A 20,021-nucleotide genomic window follows, 5' to 3' on the forward strand; every position below is an offset into this window, starting at 1 on the left:
CTGCCATGTCGTTTATCCAGGTCTCCACGCCCGGGGGTTTGGCTTCCTTCCACATAAGCAATATCCTGCGCCAGGCTACTAGGGACGCAAAGGCCAAAACATCAGCCTCTCTCGCCTCCTGCACTCCCGGCTCTTCTGCAACCCCGAATATAGCCAACCCCCAGCTTGGCTCGACCCGGACCCCCACCACCTTCGAAAGCACCTTCGCCACCCCCACCCAGAACCCCTGTAATGCCGGACATGACCAGAACATGTGGGTGTGATTCGCTGGGCTTCTCGAGCATCTCCCACACCTATCCTCTACCCCGAAAAATTTACTGAGCCGTGCTCCAGTCATATGCGCCCTGTGTAGAACCTTGAATTGTATCAGGCTTAGCCTGGCACACGAGGACGACGAGTTTACCCTAGGTAGGGCATCAGCCCACAGCCCCTCCTCAATCTCCTCCCCCAGCTCTTCTTCCCATTTCCCTTTCAGCTCATCTACCATGATCTCCCCCTCGTCCCTCATTTCCCTGTCTCTGTCCGACACCCTACCATCCCCCACCCATGTCTCTGAGATCACTCTATCCTGCACCTCCTGCGTCGGGAGCTGTGGAAATTCCCTCACCTGTTGCCTCGCAAAAGCCCTCAGTTGCATATACCGAAATGCATTCCCTTGGGGCTTCCCATATTTTTCCGTCAGCGCTCCCAGACTCGCAAACGTCCCATCTACGAACAGATCTCTCAATTGTACTACTCCAGCTCTTTGCCATGCTCCAAATCCCCCATCCATTCTCCCCGGAACAAACCTATGGTTATTTCTTATCGGGGACCGCACCGAGGCTCCCGTCCTTCCCCTATGCCGTCTCCACTGCCCCCAAATTTTTAATGATGCCACCACCACCGGGCTTGTAGTGTATTTCTTCGGTGAGAACGGCAACGGTGCCGTCACCATTGCTTGTAAGCTGGTCCCCCTGCAGGACGCCCTCTCCAATCTCTTCCACGCCGTTCCTTCTCCTTCTCCCATCCACTTACACACCATTGAAATATTGGCGGCCTAGTAATAATCATTTAGGCTCGGTAGTGCCAGCCCCCCCCCCTATCCCTACTACGCTGCAAGAACCCCCTCCTCACTCTCGGGGTCTTCCCGGACCACACAAAACCCATAATGCTTTTCTCGATTCTCTTAAAAAAAGCCTTCGTGACCATCACCGGGAGGCACTGAAACACAAAGAGGAATCTCGGGAGAACCACCATTTTAACTGCCTGCACCCTACCTGCCAGTGACAGGGACACCATGTCCCATCTCTTGAAGTCCTCCTCCATCTGTTCCACCAATCGTGTTAAATTAAGCCGGTGTAAGGTTCCCCAATTCTTGGCTATCTGAATCCCCAAGTACCGGAAGTCTCTTGTTACCTTCCTCAGCGGTAAATCCTCTATTTCCCTGCTCTGCTCCCCCGGATGCACCACAAACAACTCACTTTTCCCCATGTTCAATTTATACCCCGAAAAATCCCCAAACTCCCCAAGTATCCGCATTATCTCTGGCATCCCCTCCACCGGGTCCGCCACATACAACATCAAATCATCCGCATACAAAGATACCCGGTGTTCTTCTCCTACCCTAAACACTCCCCTCCACTTCCTGGAACCCCTCAGTGCTATGGCCAGGGGCTCAATCGGCAGTGCAAACAATAACGGAGACAGGGGACACCCCTGCCTCGTCCCTCTGTAAAGCCGGAAATAATCAGACCCCCGTCCATTCGTAACCACACTATACAGCAACTGTACCCATCCGATATACCCATCTCCAAAGCCAAATCTCCTCAGCACCTCCCACAGATAATCCCACTCCACTCTATCAAATGCTTTCTCGGCATCCATCGCCACCACTATCTCCGCTTCCCCCTGTGGCGGGGGTGTTGATTCCCAAATTTCTTTCTCTGTCAGTCTGGCCTCAATAAAAGTTGAGATGGATTCGCACGTAAAAAGAAGTTATTTATTTAGCTTGCAAGCTTGATTCATTTCATAGAAATATAAGAGACATCCAGTTTCCTATATCCCAGAAAGCGAATGAACAAAGAAACAAAGGGATCTCTGCAAATCAATTCAAATGGTATCAAGTTTCACATACTCGACGCCCATATGTCAGCCTATATCCCTCCTGACCTGTTTGATCTATTCTGATTGGCTCACTTCCAATCCCTTTCTCTGGCCCCTATCAATGCAGCATCACTCTCATAGACACACCTCTTCCTGCTTTTTCCATGCGGTCTCAAATCCCTTTCTCCCTAACTGCCAGAATCAAAGTGGCTTATTTCTACATTACATTAACTAGTATCTCTAAAGTAACTATTTTATATCACATTCGTCAGGGGCATCATCATTACCCCTAGCAACCTCCGTATGTTCGTGTTCAGCTGTCTCCCCTTCACAAACCCAGTTTGGTCCTCATGAACCACCCCCGGGACACAGTCCTCTATCCTCATCGCCATTACCTTGGCCAGAATCTTAGCATCCACATTTAAAAGAGAAATGGGCCTATAGGACCCGCATTGCAGCGGGTCTTTTTCCTTCTTTAGGAGGAGCGATATCGTTGCCTCTGACATAGTCGGGGGCAACTGCCCCCTTTCCCTAGCCTCATTAAAGGTTCTCGTCAGAAGCGGGGCCAGCAAGTCCATATACTTCCGATAAAATTCCACCGGGAATCCGTCTGGTCCCGGGGCCTTCCCCGCCTGCATGCTCCCAATCCCTTTCACTACCTCCTCCATCTCAATCTGTGCTCCCAGTCCCGCCCTCTCCTGCGCCTCCACCTTAGGGAATTCCAGCTGATCCAGAAAGCACATCATTCTCTCCTTCCCTTCCGGGGGCTGAGCTTTATATAATCTTTCGTAGAATGCCTTGAACACCCCATTCACTCTCCCCGCTCCATCTCTCCCTCCTCATCTCTCACCCCCCCTATCTCCCTCGCTGCTCCCCTCTTCCTCAGTTGGTGGGCCAGCAACCGGCTCGCCTTCTCCCCATATTCATACTGTACACCCTGTGCCTTCCTCCATTGTGCCTCTGCATTACCCGTAGTCAACAAGTCAAATTCTACATGTAGCCTTTGCCTTTCCCTGTACAGTCCCTCCTCCGGTGCCTCCGCATATTGTCTGTCCACCCTCAAAAGTTCTTTCAGCAACCGCTCCCTTTCCCTACCCTCCTGCTTTCCTTTATGTGCCCTGATAGATATCAGCTCCCCTCTAACCACTGCCTTCAACACCTCCCAGACCACTCCCACCTGAACCTCCCCATTGTCATTAAGCTCCAAGTACCTTTCAATATACCCCCTCACCCTTAAACATACCCCCTCATCTGCCAATAATCCCATGTCCATTCTCCAGGACGGGTGCTGTTCTTTTTCCTCCCCTATCTCCAGGTCCACCCAATGTGGAGCGTGGTCCGAGATAGCTATAGCTGTGTACTCCATCCCTGTCACCTTCGGGATCAGCGCCCTTCCCAAAACAAAAAAGTCTATCCGTGAATATACTTTATGGACATAGGAGAAAAATGAGAACTCCTTACTCCTAGGCCTGCAAAATCTCCAGGGGTCTACTCCTCCCATCTGCTCCATAAAGTCCTTGAGCACCCTAGCTGCAGCCGGCCTCCTCCCGGTCCTGGACCTCGATCTGTCAAGCCCCGGGTCCAGCACCGTATTGAAGTCTCCCCCCATTACCAACTCCTCTGGATAATCTTGACAATAAGCCCTCAACATTGTCTTCAATGTCTGATGCCACCTTTCTAACGCACCCTGCGATTCTGGACGGTACGCATGTTATTTAAATTGTTTTATTCCTAAACTATCCATAACTTCTTTGAATAACTTTGAGATAAAATTTGATCCTTTATCCGATTGTATTTCTGTGGGTAGTCCATATCTAGTAAAGAATTTAAGTAACTCTTCCACAATCTTTTTAGCTGTAATATTACATACTGGAATGGCCTCTGGAAACCTAGTAGACACATCCATTATAGTCAAAAGATATTGATTCCCATTTTCCGTTTTAGGAAGCGGTGCAATGCAATCAATTAGGACCCTTGTAAAAGGTTCCTCAAATGCTGGAATGGGTATTAAGGGTGCTGGTTTTATCACTGCTTGAGGTTTCCCTATCACCTGACATGTGTGACATGATTGACAAAATTTAACTACATCTTTATGTAGTCCAGGCCATGATACCTCATGTGCAACTCGCAACACCTCCTTTCTATACCCTACCGGCAATACTATTTGATGAACTTCTGCCCACTTTTAATCCGCCTACATATGTAAAGGTCTCCATTTTCTCATCAAGACATCATTTTTACGGTAATAACACTCTGGTATACACTCAGATTCCTCTTCCGTATACACTCCTCTTCCTCTTCCGTATATGCTTTCTGATACATCCGTTTTATTTTTGTATCTTTCTGTTGTAACTCCTCCAGTTTTCCTGAACTAAAATATCCGCCTCATCCTCCACCTGTTCTTGTTCTTTTTCAACCATCTGATCAAAAATCGTTCCTGATAATTGCACTTCAACTTCATCTTCACTCTTTGATTTCACCTCTTGTCTTAACCTGTGACTTTGTGACCTTGTTACGACACAATCCGGAAAAATCCCAGGATATTCGTCCTTCAACACTTCAGTTGACTGATTTCCACTGGCTTATCAACCACAGTAGGCATCACTCCCACCTGCGATCCAGCTACATCATTACCCAAGATAAACTGTATTCCTGGACAAGACAGTTTCTCTATTCTACCAGCACTTCACCACTCTTCACTGGACTTTCCAACCTTACCTTATATAATGGAACGCTACTCCTCTCACCGTGTATTCCACATATTACCACCTTTTCTGGCAACATTCTTCCCAAACTACATAACTCCTCATGTCTTACCATTAAAGATTGACTAGCTCCCGTATCTCTTAAAATTGTGACTTCTTTACCTGCTCTTCCTGATACACATGAATAAATTTTACCCACGCAAGTAAATTCTTTAAAGACATCTGGCACCTTCTTATCAATCACCACTTGAACAGGCTGTACAATCTTTTGCATCACCTTCGCTTCACTTGGGCTTTCCTTTACCACTTTAACAAACCCCACTGTCTTATCCTGTTTTACCAGATCAGCCTTCCCAGTGCTTTTCCTCAACCACCAACACTGTGACTTTACATGGCCTAGTTTATTACAGTAAAAACATTTCAAAATGAAACTTTTCATTTCTTTTCCACCCTCCTGGATTTCTTTTTTAATCTGAGGTACACTCTCCTTATTATCTCCCATCAGATCACCTTTACCTTTACTACTTGAGTATTTCTCATGTCCCCAGTTTCTATCCCTCACAGGCTGAAACTGATGTCTGAAAGCAAGCTTTGATTTATGAACTAATTTATAATCATCTGCCATTTCTGCTGCTAATCTCGCAGTTTTAACCCTCTGTTCTTCCACATGAGTTCTCACTACATCAGGGATTGAATTTTTAAACTCCTCCAAAAGTATAATTTCTCTAAGAGCTTCATACGTTTGGTCTATTTTCAAAGCCCTTATCCACCTATCAAAATGACTCTGTTTGAGCCTTTCAAACGCCATGTATGTTTGACCAGGTTCTTTACTTAAATTTCTAAACCTTTTGTCTGTCGGCTTCAGGATTTAGTTCATATGCACCTAAGATGGACTTTTTCACCTCCTCATACTTCTCAGATACCTCCTCAGGTCGTGATGCAAACACTTCACTAGCCCTATCTACCAGCTCTGTTTGAATCAGTAATACCCACATGTCCTGTGGCCATTTTATTTGTTTAGGTACCTTCTCAAATGAAATGAAAAAGGCTTCTACCTCCTTCTCATCAAACCTTGGCAATGCTTGGACAGATTTAAATAGATCCCCACCACGCCTTCGACTTCAACGCTCTTTCTCACTATCCTCATCACTATAATCCAACTGTACGTTTCCCTTTGTGCCTGCCAATTTTAACTGACTGTCATGTTTCATGGCCATTTTATGAAGTTCAAACTCTCTCTCTTTATCTTTTTCCCTGATCTGTATCTCCCTTTCTCTTTCTTTTTCCTCTCTCTCTCTTTTGTATTCAAGCTGCTTTAATTCTTTCTCATGTTCCATTTGCTTAATTTGCAACTGAATTTTTGCCATTTCCAATGAGTCAAACAGGCAACTTTAAATGCTTAGCCACCGCATTTTGTCAGGTAATGTTAACTGCAATGTTCTTGCCAAATCTAACAGTCTGCTTTTAGTCTCTGTCCATAAGGTACTGCGTGTGACCGTCTCCACCCCCAAAAACTTCAGAGTCTCTGAAAGGGCCATTGTCCACAACACACTCCCTACTTAACTGAAATACCACACCTGAAAAGCAACCACAATATGCTCACCCCTCACTGTCTTTAAGTTCACTGAGCCAATCCAATAGATAGACTTTTATCCCCCTTGAGCCCCCAATTGTTATGGGTCAGGGTTTAGAGAACCCCAAAGTGTATCATGGAGTTCACCTGACCCACAACATTTAATAGCTTGTGGTATGGAGAGCACATGGCTCACTCTACAGGTATGGTACAGCAGAAATGGACGGGTATTTTTGAAAACAAAACAAGGTTTATTCTATGAACTCAAGTTAACCTTTTTAAAACGGACTTTTGGGCTCTTTTCAGGGCCCCCAAGGGCACTTTTTCGACGTTTCCCGGTGTGGGAAGGAGTTAATAATAGCTCCCCGTCAGTATATGGCTTTTAACTAGGAGCGGGGCGACAAAAAAGGTGGTGGTGGAACAGAAGAAGGGAGGGAAGGACAAAATGGCGGCGGGTGGAGACCAGGCAGCGTGGAGGCAGTGGGCGGAGGAGCAACAGGAGGGTATCCAGCGCTGCCTCAGAGAGATTAAACCGGACCTGCTAGAGCCGATGAAGGCTTCTATTGATAAGCTGCTGGAGACACAGACGGCCCAGGGGGTGGCGATCCGAGAGGCTCGACAAAAGATCTCTGACAATGAGGATGAGATCTTAGGCCTGGCGGTAAAGGTGGAGGCGCACGAGGCGCTCTACAAGAAATGGCAGGAGCGGTTTGAGGAGATGGAGAATCGGTCGAGGCGGAAGAATCTGCGGATTCTGGGCCTCCCGGAGGGGCTGGAGGGGCCGGACATGGGGGCCTATGTGGTCACCATGTTAAACTCGCTGATGGGAGCGGGGTCCTTCCAGGGGCCCCTGGAGCTGAAAGGGGCCCATAGAGTGTTGGCGAGGAGGCCCAAGGCTAACGAGCCTCCGCGGGCGGTGCTGGTGCGGTTCCATCGGTTCGTCGATCGGGAGTGTGTGCTCAGGTGGGCCAAGAAGGAGAGGAGCAGCAGGTGGGAGAACGCGGATGTTCGGATATATCAGGACTGGAGTGCGGAGGTGACGAAGAGGAGGGCCGGGTGCAATCGAGCGAAGGCGGTGCTGCACAGGAAGGGGGTGAAGTTTGGCATGTTGCAGCCGGAGAGACTGGGTTACCTACAAGGACCGGCACCATTAGTCTGAGTCTCCGGAGGAGGCGTGGGCCTTTGTTTAGGCCGAGAAGCTGGACACAGACTGAGGGTCGGGATGGGCGATTGGGGACTGCGGTGGATATGTTATGCCCATTTTTGGTTCGCCGGGGGTTGGGGGGGGCCTTTGCATTGTTTTGGGTTTCTTTTTCTCTGTGTTTTTCTCTTTCGGGTTGGGGAGGGTGGATGGGGCGGGTTGGGCACTGTTTTGGTTGATGCCGGGGCCTGGTAGGTGGAGAGCGCGGGCTTTTTTCCCGCGCCGAAGACTGGGAGGGCGGGGAAGCGTGGATTGTTTCCCGCGCTTAGAATGGAGGGGGGCGGGGGAGAGCCTGTCGATGGGGAGCGGGAGAGGAGGGTGTGCCACACAATGGGAGGAGTCGAAGGGGAGGCGGGAGTGGCCGGGGTCAGCAGGCGTCAGCTGACTTGCGGAAGTGCAATGGCGGGAGTAAACCAGCTAGGATGGGTCCTAGCCGGGGTTTGGGGGGGGGGGAATCGAGTTGCTGCTGCTAAGGTCAATGAGGAGCTGGAGCGAGTGGGGGGAGTCGAGACGGGGGTATGCCGCTGTGGGGAACGGGCCGGGTGTGGGGTGCGGGCGCGTGGCTGGCCGAGGAGGGGTCATGGCTAGTCGGCGGGGGAGGGGGGGCGGGTAGCCCCCTGATCCGGCTGATAACCTGGAATGTAAGGGGACTGAATGGGCCGGTTAAGCGGGCCCGCGTGTTCGCGCACCTGAAGGGGCTTAAGGCGGATGTGGTTATGCTCCAGGAGATACACCTGAAGGTGGCAGACCAGGTAAGACTGAGGAAAGGGTGGGCAGGTCAGGTGTTTCACTCGGGGCTAGATGCCAAAAATCGAGGGGTGGCGATCTTGGTGGGAAAGAAGGTGTCATTCGAGGCGTCGAGCATTGTGGCAGATAATGGCGGTAGGTACATAATGGTAAGTGGTAAGTTGCAAGGAGAGAGGGTGGTACTGGTCAATGTGTATGCTCCGAACTGGGACGATGCGGGTTTTATGCGGCATATGTTGGGTCGGATCCCAGACTTGGAAGTGTGGAGCCTGATAATGGGGGGAGACTTTAACACGGTGTTGGATCCGGCACTGGATCGCTCCTGGTCTAGGACGGATAGGAAGCCGACGGCGGCTAGAGTGTTGAGGGGATTTATGGACCAAATGGGAGGGGTGGACCCTTGGAGATTTGCAAGGCCGGGGGCTAGGGAATTTTCATTCTTCTCACATGTCCATAAGGCTTATTCTTGAATCGACGTTTTCATTTTGAGTAGGGCGCTGATAGCGAGAGTAGAGGATACCGAGTATTCGGCAATAGCCATTTCGGACCACGCCCCGCACTGGGTGGACTTGGAGATGGGGGAGGAGAGGGACCAGCGCCCGCTGTGGCGCTTGGAGGTGGGGCTGTTGGCGGACGAGGAGGTGAGCGAGCGGGTCCGAGGAAGTATAGAGAGGTACTTGGAGACCAACGACAATGGGAAGGTCCGGGTGGGGATGGTATGGGAGGCACTGAAGGCGGTGGTGAGGGGAGAGCAGATCTCCATTAGGGCCCACAAGGAGCGGGGGGAGAGGGAGAGGCTGGTGGGGGAGATAGTGAGGGTAGACAGGATGTATGCGGAAGAGCCTGAGGAAGGATTGTTGAGGAAGAGGCGCAGCCTCCAGGCCGAATTCGACCTGGTGACCACCAGGAAGGCGGAGGTGCAGTGGAGGAAGGCCCAGGGGGCGGTCTACGAGTATGGGGAAAAGGCAAGCCAGATGCTGGCGCATCAGCTTCGGAAGCGGGACGCAGCTAGGGAGATCGGAGGAGTTAAGGACAGGGGAGGGAGCGTGGTGCGGAATGGGGTTGGCATCAATGGGGTCTTCAGGGACTTCTACGAGGAATTGTACTGATCCGAGCCCCCACGGGAGGAGGGAGGGGTGGGCCGTTTCCTGGACCAATTGAGGTTTCCAAAGGTGGAAGAGGGACTGGTGGCGGGACTGGGGGCCCCGATTGGGCTGGAGGAGCTGATCAAAGGGATAGGAAGCATGCAGGCGGGGAAGGCACCGGGGCCGGACGGTTTCCCGGTCGAATTCTATAAAAAATGTATGGACCTATTGGGCCCGCTGTTAGTTCGGACCTTTAATGAGGCAAGGGAGGGGGGGGGCTTTACCCCCGACGATGCCCCGGGCTCTGATCTCCTTGATCCTGAAGCGGGACAAGGATCCCCTGCAATGTGGGTCTTACAGACCGATTTCCTTGCTAAATGTAGATGCCAAGGTGCTGGCGAAGGTCTTAGCCTTGAGGATTGTGTGCCGCAGATCATCCATGAAGACCAGACGGGGTTTGTGAAGGGGAGACAGTTGAACGCAAATGTGCGGAGGCTTTTGAACGTTATCATGATGCCGGCGAGGGAGGGGGAGGCGGAGATAGTGGTGGCGATGGACGCTGAGAAAGCCTTCGATAGGGTAGAGTGGGGGTACCTGTGGGAGGTGCTGAAGAGGTTTGGGTTTGGGGAGGGGTTTGTCATGTGGGTTAGGCTGTTGTATGAGGTCCCGATGGCGAGTGTGGCCACAAACAGGAGGAGGTCCGAGTACTTTTGGTTGCACCGAGGGACGAGACAGGGGTGTCCCCTGTCCCCCCTGCTCTTCGCACTGGCGATTGAACCCCTGGCTATGGCACTGAGAGAGTCGAGGAACTGGAGGGGGTTGGTGCGGGGTGGGGAGGAGCATAGGGTGTTGCTTTAGGCGGACGACCTGCTGCTGTATGTGGCGGACCCGGTGGGAGGAATGCTGGAGGTAATGAGGATCCTAAGGGAATTCGGGGACTTTTCGGGGTACAAGCTCAATATGGGGAAGAGCGAGCTGTTCGTAGTTCAGCTCGGGGACCAGGAGAGGGGGATTGGCGAGCTCCCACTAAAAAGGGCAGAGAGGAGCTTCAGATATTTGGGGGTCCAGGTGGCCAGGAGCTGTGGGGCCCTGCATAGGCTTAATTTTACAAGGTTTGTGGAGCAAATGGAGGAGGAGTTCAAGAGGTGGGACGCGTTGCCGCTATCCCTGGCGGGTAGGGTGCAGTCAATCAAAATGACGGTGCTCCCAAGGTTTTTGTTCCTGTTCCAGTGCCTTCCCGTGTTAATCCGAAGGCTTTTTTCAGGCGGGTTAACAGGAGTATAATGGGGTTTGTGTGGGCGCGAGGCAGGTGGTGGAATTCCCGCGGCTACTGCCACACACAGTACGGGACAGGGTGCTCTCGGGGGGGGGTGGGTGGGAATGGGGAAGATCTCGGAAACTTACCAGGTGATGCAGGAGGAGGAGGAGGACTCGGTGGTGGAGTTGAAAGGTAAGTGGGAGGAGGAGTTGGGAGAGGAGATCGAAGAGGGGACGTGGGCAGATGCCCTAGGGAGGGTGAATTCTTCCTCTTCGTGCGCGAGGCTCAGCCTCATACAGTTTAAGGTGCTGCACAGGGCACACATGACCGGGACAAGGATGAGCCGGTTCTTTGGGGGTGAGAACAGGTGTGTTAGGTACTCAGGGAGCCCAGCAAATCACACCCATATGTTCTGGGCATGCCCAGCGCTGGAGGAATTTTGGAAGGGCGTAGCGAGGACAGTGTCGAGGGTGGTAGGATCCAGGGTCAGACCGGGCTGGGGGCTTGCAATATTTGGGGTGGCAGAGGAGTCGGGAGTGCAGGAGGCGAAAGAGGCCGGAATTCTGGCCTTTGCGTCCCAGGTAGCCCAGCGAAGGATTCTCCTTCAGTGGAAAGATGCGAGGCCCCCAAGGGTGGAATCCTGGATCAGCGATATGGCAGGGTTCATTAAATTGGAGAGGGTGAAATTCGCCTGGAGAGGGTCGTTACAAGGGTTCTTTAGGCGGTGGCAACCGTTCTTAGACTTTCTGGCAGAACAATAGACATTGGTCAATGGCAGCAGCAGCTCGGGGGTGGGGGGGGGGTTACTTTATTTTTGTTTATGTTATTTACACTGGAGGGTCTGAGGGGATGTATACACCTGTTGTGTTAAGTCGGGGTGTTAATGTTAATTTATTATTTATGTACAGGGGGGGAGGGGTTTGGGGGTTTGCTTTTTTAGATTGTGTTTTGTACTTAACCCTTCTGGGTTCTTTTTTCTTTCTCATTTTGTTATTGATATTTTATGAAAACCTTTAATTAAAAAAAATGTTTTTTTAATTAGTTAACCTTTTTAAAACAAATAGTGAATATCTTAGCAACCAGTAAATCAAATACACCCCCCAAAGAATACAACACTAAGTAACCTGTATGCTGTCCTTTTACATCCAAAAAGACTTAACAAACCTTCAAACAGGAGCACATTACGGTTTACATTCAATACTGAGACCTTTTACAATTCTGGGTTCATCAAATGATCCATAGATAGTCTTTGGATGGCAGAGATCAACATTACTTCTCTTTGTTTACACTCCAGATGCAGCTCACTGACAAACACAGACACACCCACACTTTTTCTCAAACTGAAACTAAAAAGCAGAAGTAGAGCTCAGCTCCACCCACACTCTGACATCACTCCAGTAACATGATCAGTTCCATTTCTTAAAGGTACATTTCATAAACACCCATTTCTTAAAGGTACTCTCACATGACAACAGGTTTACCAGCTGATACAGGCTGGAGTACAGGTTTACCAGCTGATACTGGCTGGACTACAGGTTTACCAGTTGATACTGCCTGGAGTACAGGTTTATCTGCTGATACTGGCTGGAGTACAGGTTTATCTGCTGATACTGGCTGGAGTACAGGTTTACCAGCTGATACTGGCTGGAGTACAGGTTTACCAGCTGATACTGGCTGGAGTACAGGTTTACCAGCTGATACTGGCTGGAGTACAGGTTTACGAGCTGGTACTGGCTGGAGTACAGGTTTACCAGCTGATACTGGCTGGAGTACAGGTTTACCAGCTGGTACTGGCTGGAGTACAGGTTTACCAGCTGATACTAGCTGGAGTACAGGTTTACCAGCTGATACTGGCTGGAGCACAGGTTTACCAGCTGGTACTGGCTGGAGTACAGGTTTACCAGCTGATACTGGCTGGAGTACAGGTTTACCAGCTGATACTGGCTGGAGTACAGGTTTACCAGCTGATACTGGCAGGAGTACAGGTTTACCAGCTGATACTGGCTGGAGTACAGGTTTACCAGCTGGTACTGGCTGGAGTACAGGTTTACCAGCTGATACTAGCTGGAGTACAGGTTTACCAGCTGATACTGGCTGGAGCACAGGTTTACCAGCTGGTACTGGCTGGAGTACAGGTTTACCAGCTGATACTGGCTGGAGCACAGGTTTACCAGCTGGTACTAGCTGGAGTACAGGTTTACCAGCTGATACTGGCTGGAGCACAGGTTTACCAGCTGATACTGGCAGGAGTACAGGTTTACGAGCTGATACTGGCTGGAGTACAGGTTTACCAGCTGGTACTAGCTGGAGTACAGGTTTACCAGCTGATACTGGCTGGAGCACAGGTTTACCAGCTGATACTGGCAGGAGTACAGGTTTACGAGCTGATACTGGCTGGAGTACAGGTTTACCAGCTGATACTGGCTGGAGTACAGGTTTACCAGCTGATACTGGCTGGAGTACAGGTTTACCAGCTGATACTGGCTGGAGTACAGGTTTACCAGCTGATACTGCCTGAAGTACAGGTTTGCCAGCTGATACTGCCTGAAGTACAGGTTTACCAGCTGATACTGGCTGGAGTACAGGTTTACCAGCTGATACTGGCTGGAGTACAGGTTTACCAGCTGATACTGGCTGGAGTACAGGTTTACCAGCTGATACTGGCTGGAGTACAGGTTTACCAGCTGGTACTGGCTGGAGTACAGGTTTACCAGCTGATACTGGCTGGAGTACAGGTTTGCCATTTCTCAGCCGTCCTGGGACCTCCCTCGTCATGTGTGAGGCGATTCGATAATGGGGAGTTTCAGAGCTGAAGCTTGTCCTGTCCTGATTCAGGATCCACTCTCACTCCTTCACGTCCTGGAGGCTGGGCTGATCTGACTTGTCACCCAGGGAACGCAGTATCTGAGGAACAAGTGAGTTTACGAACTGCAATCATCCAGCAGAGCACTAAATAGGATGATAGGGTGAATGGGTTTTTTTTTGTGATTGTCCATTGACCAACAGTTTTTTGTTGTCTCCTGGGCAGTCTAACTGGTACACAAAGCGAGCCATTCTAGCGGGAATCTACAACAGTACAGAGCTGGTGCTGCTACAGGATACCTCTCCGGGTTATGAAGAGACTTGGAACTTCCTGAAAAACCGTGTTAATGATGCTGTCAACATGGCTCAATCTGTCAAACAGGTCAGACTCCAGGAATCCTGGCAATCTGCCACACAGCCTCCCAAGCTGCCAGCTTCCACACCGCCCCGCGGCATCACTCAGTGTGCATGATCGTCACATTAAACATTCCTCTAACTTGCAGAACCAGGTGGCAGTCTTGAAGCTCGCCACACTGGGCAGTTACCATTGGAAAAGCCTGGCTGCCATGCAGCACACTGAAAAGCAGTTTGTTCAGAACCGCACACCAGTCACACTCTGCACATCCTTCCAGGGATGCAGCCTTCACCCGAACACACTTGCTCTGGGATTGCTCGATCACTCCGGGATTGCTCAACCTGGGATCACTCATTCACCCTGGGATCGATCACTCACTCTGGGATCGCTCACTCTCTCTGGGATCGCTCACTCACCCTGGGATCGCTCACTCACCCTCGGATCGCTCACCCTGGGATCACTCACTCACTCTGGGCTTGCCCACTCACCCTGGGATCGCTCACTCACCCTTGGATCGCTCACTCGCCCTCGGACCGCTCACCCTAGGGTCACTCACTCACCCTGGGATAACTCACCCTGGGTTCGCTCACTCACCCTGGGATCGCTCACTCAACCTGGGATTGCTCACTCACCCTCGGATCGCTCACCCTAGGGTCACTCACTCACCCTAGGATCACTCACGCTGGGATCGCTCACTCACTCTGGGATCGCTCACTCAACCTGGAATACTGCGCTCACTCACCCTGGGATTGCTCACTCACTCTGGGATCGCTCACTCACTCTGGGATCACTCACTTTGGATCAAACACTCCGGGATCACTCACTCTGGAATCGCTCACTCACTCCGGGATTGCCCATCTCCGGGTCACACACTCTGGGATCGCTCACTCTGGGATCGCTCGCTCGCTCACTCTTGGATCACTCACTCTTGGATCATTCATTCTGGGTTCGCTCACTCACTCTGGGACCATTCACTCATTCTGGGATCGCTCACTCACTCTGGGATCAATCACTCATTCTGGGATCACACGCTCATTCTGAGATGACTCGCTCTGGGATCACTCACTCACTCTGGGATCGCTCACTCACTCTCGGATCCCGCACTCTGGGATCACTACTCACTCTGGGATCACTCACTCACTCTCGGATCACTCACTCTGGGATCGCTCACTCACTCTGGGATCACTCACTGGGACCGCTCACTCACTCTGGGATCCCTCCCTCACACTGGGATCACTCACTCTGAGATCGCGCACTCCCTCTGGGATCACTCACTCCAGATTCACTCTCTGTGGGAACGTTCACTCACTCCGAGATCACTCACTCTAGGAACGCGCACTCCCTCTGGGATCACTCACTCACTCTAGGAACGCGCACTACCTCTGGGATCGCTCACTCAGGGATCACTCACTCACTCTGGGACCGCTCACTCTGGGATCGCTCGCTCACTCTGGGATTACTCACTCTGAGATCGCTCACTCACTCTGGGATCGTTCACTCACTCTGGGATCGCTCACTCACTCCAGGGTCGCTCAATCCCTCCAGGATCGCTAACTCTGGGATCACTCACTCATTCCGGGACTGCATACTCTGGGATCGCTCACTCCCCCTCGGGTCGCTCACTCACACTGGGGTCGCTCACTCACTCTGGGGTCGCCCACTCACTCTGGGGTCGCCCACTCACTCCGGGACCGTTCATTCACTCTGGGATCACTCACTCTGGGATTGCTCACTCACTCTGGGATTGCTCTCCCTGGGATCACTCTCTCTGGGATCGCTCACTCTCTCTGGGATCGCTCACTCTCTCTGGGATCACTCACTCACTCTGGGGTCTCTCACTCTGGGATCACTCACTCACTCTGGGATCGCTCACTCTGGGATCGCGCACACACTCTGGGATCACTCACTCTGGGATTGCTCACTTTCTCTGGGATTGCTCACCCTGGGATCACTCACACTGGATCACACACTCTGGGATCGCTGACTCTGGGATCGCTCACTCACTCTGGCATCGCTCACTCAGTCTGGGATCGCTCACTCTCTCTGGGATCGCTCACTCTCTCTTGGATAACTCATTCACTCTGAGATCACTCACTCACCCTGGGATCACTCTCTCTGGGATCACTCACTCTCCCTGGGATCACTCACTCACCCTGGGATCACTCAGGCATCACTCACTCACTCTGGGGTCACTCACTCACTCTGGGGTCACTCACTCACTCTCAGATCACTCCCTCTGGGTTCGCTCACTCACTCGGGGATCGGTCACTCACTGACTCACTCTGGGATCGCTCACTCACTCTGGGGTCACTCACTCACTCTCAGATCACTCCCTTTGGGTTCGCTCACTCACTCGGGGATCGGTCACTCACTGACTCACTCTGGGATCGCTCACTCACTCTGGGATCGCTCACTCACTCTGGGATCGCTCACTCACTCTGGAATCGCTCACTCACTGACTCACTCTGGGCTTGCTCACTCACTCCGGGATCGCTCACTCTGGGATCGCTCACTCTGGGATTGCTCACTCACTCCGGGATTGCTCACCCTGGGATCACTCACTCTGGATCTCACACTCAGGGATCGCTCAGTCTCTCTGGGATCGCTCACACTCTCTGGGATCGCTCATCATAGATCATAGATTTTACAGTACAGAAGGAGGCCATTCGGCCCATCGAGTCTGCACCGGCTCTTGGAAAGAGCACCCTACCCAAGGTCCACACCTCCACCCTATCCCCATAACCCAGTAACCCCACCCAACACTAAGGGCAATTTTGGACACTAATAGCAATTTATCATGGCCAATCCACCTAACCTGCACATCTTTGGACTGTGGGAGGAAACCGGAGCACCTGGAGGAAACCCACGCACACACGGGGAGGATGTGCAGACTCCGCACAGACAGTGACCCAAGCCGGAATCGAACCTGGAACCCTGGAGCTGTGAAGCATTTGTGCTATCCACAATGCTACCGTGCTGCTCACTCTCTCTACGATCGCTCACTCTCTCTGGGATCACTCACTCTCTGTTGGATCACTCACTCACTCTGGGGTCGCTCACTCTGGGATCGCTCACTTACTCTGGGATCACTCACTCTGGGATCGCTCACTCACTCTGGGATCGCTCACTCTCTCTGAGATCACTCACTCACTCTGGGATAACTCATTCACTCTGGGGTCACTCACTCACTCTCAGATCACTCCCTCTGGGTTCGCTCACTCACTCTGGGATCGTTCACTCACTCTGGGATCGCTCACTCACTCCAGGGTCGCTCAATCCCTCCAGGATCGCTAACTCTGGGATCACTCACTCATTCCGGGACTGCATACTCTGGGATCGCTCACTCCCCCTCGGGTCGCTCACTCACACTGGGGTCGCTCACTCACTCTGGGGTCGCCCACTCACTCTGGGGTCGCCCACTCACTCCGGGACCGTTCATTCACTCTGGGATCACTCACTCTGGGATTGCTCACTCACTCTGGGATTGCTCTCCCTGGGATCACTCTCTCTGGGATCGCTCACTCTCTCTGGGATCGCTCACTCTCTCTGGGATCACTCACTCACTCTGGGGTCTCTCACTCTGGGATCACTCACTCACTCTGGGATCGCTCACTCATACTGGGATCGCTCACTCTGGGATCGCGCACACACTCTGGGATCACTCACTCTGGGATTGCTCACTTTCTCTGGGATTGCTCACCCTGGGATCACTCACACTGGATCACACACTCTGGGATCGCTGACTCTGGGATCGCTCACTCACTCTGGCATCGCTCACTCAGTCTGGGATCGCTCACTCTCTCTGGGATCGCTCACTCTCTCTTGGATAACTCATTCACTCTGAGATCACTCACTCACCCTGGGATCACTCTCTCTGGGATCACTCACTCTCCCTGGGATCACTCACTCACCCTGGGATCACTCTGGGATCTCACTCACTCACTCTGGGGTCACTCACTCACTCTGGGGTCACTCACTCACTCTCAGATCACTCCCTCTGGGTTCGCTCACTCACTCGGGGATCGGTCACTCACTGACTCACTCTGGGATCGCTCACTCACTCTGGGGTCACTCACTCACTCTCAGATCACTCCCTTTGGGTTCGCTCACTCACTCGGGGATCGGTCACTCACTGACTCACTCTGGGATCGCTCACTCACTCTGGGATCGCTCACTCACTCTGGGATCGCTCACTCACTCTGGAATCGCTCACTCACTGACTCACTCTGGGCTTGCTCACTCACTCCGGGATCGCTCACTCTGGGATCGCTCACTCTGGGATTGCTCACTCACTCCGGGATTGCTCACCCTGGGATCACTCACTCTGGATCTCACACTCAGGGATCGCTCAGTCTCTCTGGGATCGCTCACACTCTCTGGGATCGCTCATCATAGATCATAGATTTTACAGTACAGAAGGAGGCCATTCGGCCCATCGAGTCTGCACCGGCTCTTGGAAAGAGCACCCTACCCAAGGTCCACACCTCCACCCTATCCCCATAACCCAGTAACCCCACCCAACACTAAGGGCAATTTTGGACACTAATAGCAATTTATCATGGCCAATCCACCTAACCTGCACATCTTTGGACTGTGGGAGGAAACCGGAGCACCTGGAGGAAACCCACGCACACACGGGGAGGATGTGCAGACTCCGCACAGACAGTGACCCAAGCCGGAATCGAACCTGGAACCCTGGAGCTGTGAAGCATTTGTGCTATCCACAATGCTACCGTGCTGCTCACTCTCTCTACGATCGCTCACTCTCTCTGGGATCACTCACTCTCTGTTGGATCACTCACTCACTCTGGGGTCGCTCACTCTGGGATCGCTCACTTACTCTGGGATCACTCACTCTGGGATCGCTCACTCACTCTGGGATCGCTCACTCTCTCTGGGATCGCTCACTCACTCTGGGATAACTCATTCACTCTGAGATCACTCACTCACTCTGGGATCACTCACTCACTCTGGGATCACTCACTCACTCAGGGACCGCTCACTCTGGGATCACTCACTCACTCTGGGATCACTCACTCACTCTGGGGTCACTCACTCACTCTGGGGTCACTCACTCACTCTCAGATCACTCCCTTTGGGTTCGCTCACTCACTCGGGGATCGGTCACTCACTGACTCACTCTGGGATCGCTCACTCACTCTGGGATCACTCACTCACTCTGGGATCGCTCACTCACTGACTCACTCTGGGCTTGCTCACTCACTCCGGGATCGCTCACTCTGGGATCGCTCACTCTGGGATTGCTCACTCACTCCGGGATTGCTCACCCTGGGATCACTCACTCTGGATCTCACACTCAGGGATCGCTCAGTCTCTCTGGGATCGCTCACACTCTCTGGGATCGCTCATCATAGATCATAGATTTTACAGTACAGAAGGAGGCCATTCGGCCCATCGAGTCTGCACCGGCTCTTGGAAAGAGCACCCTACCCAAGGTCCACACCTCCACCCTATCCCCATAACCCAGTAACCCCACCCAACACTAAGGGCAATTTTGGACACTAATAGCAATTTATCATGGCCAATCCACCTAACCTGCACATCTTTGGACTGTGGGAGGAAACCGGAGCACCTGGAGGAAACCCACGCACACACGGGGAGGATGTGCAGACTCCGCACAGACAGTGACCCAAGCCGGAATCGAACCTGGAACCCTGGAGCTGTGAAGCATTTGTGCTATCCACAATGCTACCGTGCTGCTCACTCTCTCTACGATCGCTCACTCTCTCTGGGATCACTCACTCTCTGTTGGATCACTCACTCACTCTGGGGTCTCTCACTCTGGGATCGCTCACTTACTCTGGGATCACTCACTCACTCTGGGATTGCTCACTCACTCTGGGATCGCTCGCTCACTCTGGGATCGCTCACTCTGGGATCGCTCACTCACTCTGGGATAACTCATTCACTCTGAGATCACTCACTCACTCTGGGATCACTCACTCACTCAGGGACCGCTCACTCTGGGATCACTCACTCACTCTGAGATCACTCACTCACTCTGGGGTCACTCACTCACTCTGGGGTCACTCACTCACTCTCAGATCACTCCCTCTGGGTTCGCTCACTCACTCGGGGATCGGTCACTCACTGACTCACTCTGGGATCGCTCACTCACTCTGGGATCACTCACTCACTCTGGGATCGCTCACTCACTCTGGGATCGCTCACTCACTCTGGGATCGCTCACTC

General features: G+C 52.1%; 2 protein-coding genes across 2 annotated transcripts in view; one reads left to right on the forward strand and one right to left on the reverse strand.

The window, feature by feature from the left end:
* The window catches only part of ciapin1 (cytokine induced apoptosis inhibitor 1), a 132,460-nt gene that overhangs the window by 96,066 nt on the left and 16,373 nt on the right, over positions 1–20,021 (reverse strand). The window lies entirely within an intron of this gene.
* Positions 1–20,021, forward strand: part of coq9 (coenzyme Q9 homolog (S. cerevisiae)) — a 71,044-nt gene that overhangs the window by 43,944 nt on the left and 7,079 nt on the right. Inside the window, exon 7 of the mRNA XM_072518680.1 lies at positions 13,680–13,835. Within this exon, the coding sequence (XP_072374781.1) occupies positions 13,680–13,835 (156 nt within the window). The remainder of the gene's footprint in view (positions 1–13,679; positions 13,836–20,021) is intronic.

The sequence above is a fragment of the Scyliorhinus torazame genome, chromosome 10 (assembly GCF_047496885.1).
Source record: "Scyliorhinus torazame isolate Kashiwa2021f chromosome 10, sScyTor2.1, whole genome shotgun sequence".
Lineage (NCBI taxonomy): Eukaryota > Metazoa > Chordata > Chondrichthyes > Carcharhiniformes > Scyliorhinidae > Scyliorhinus > Scyliorhinus torazame.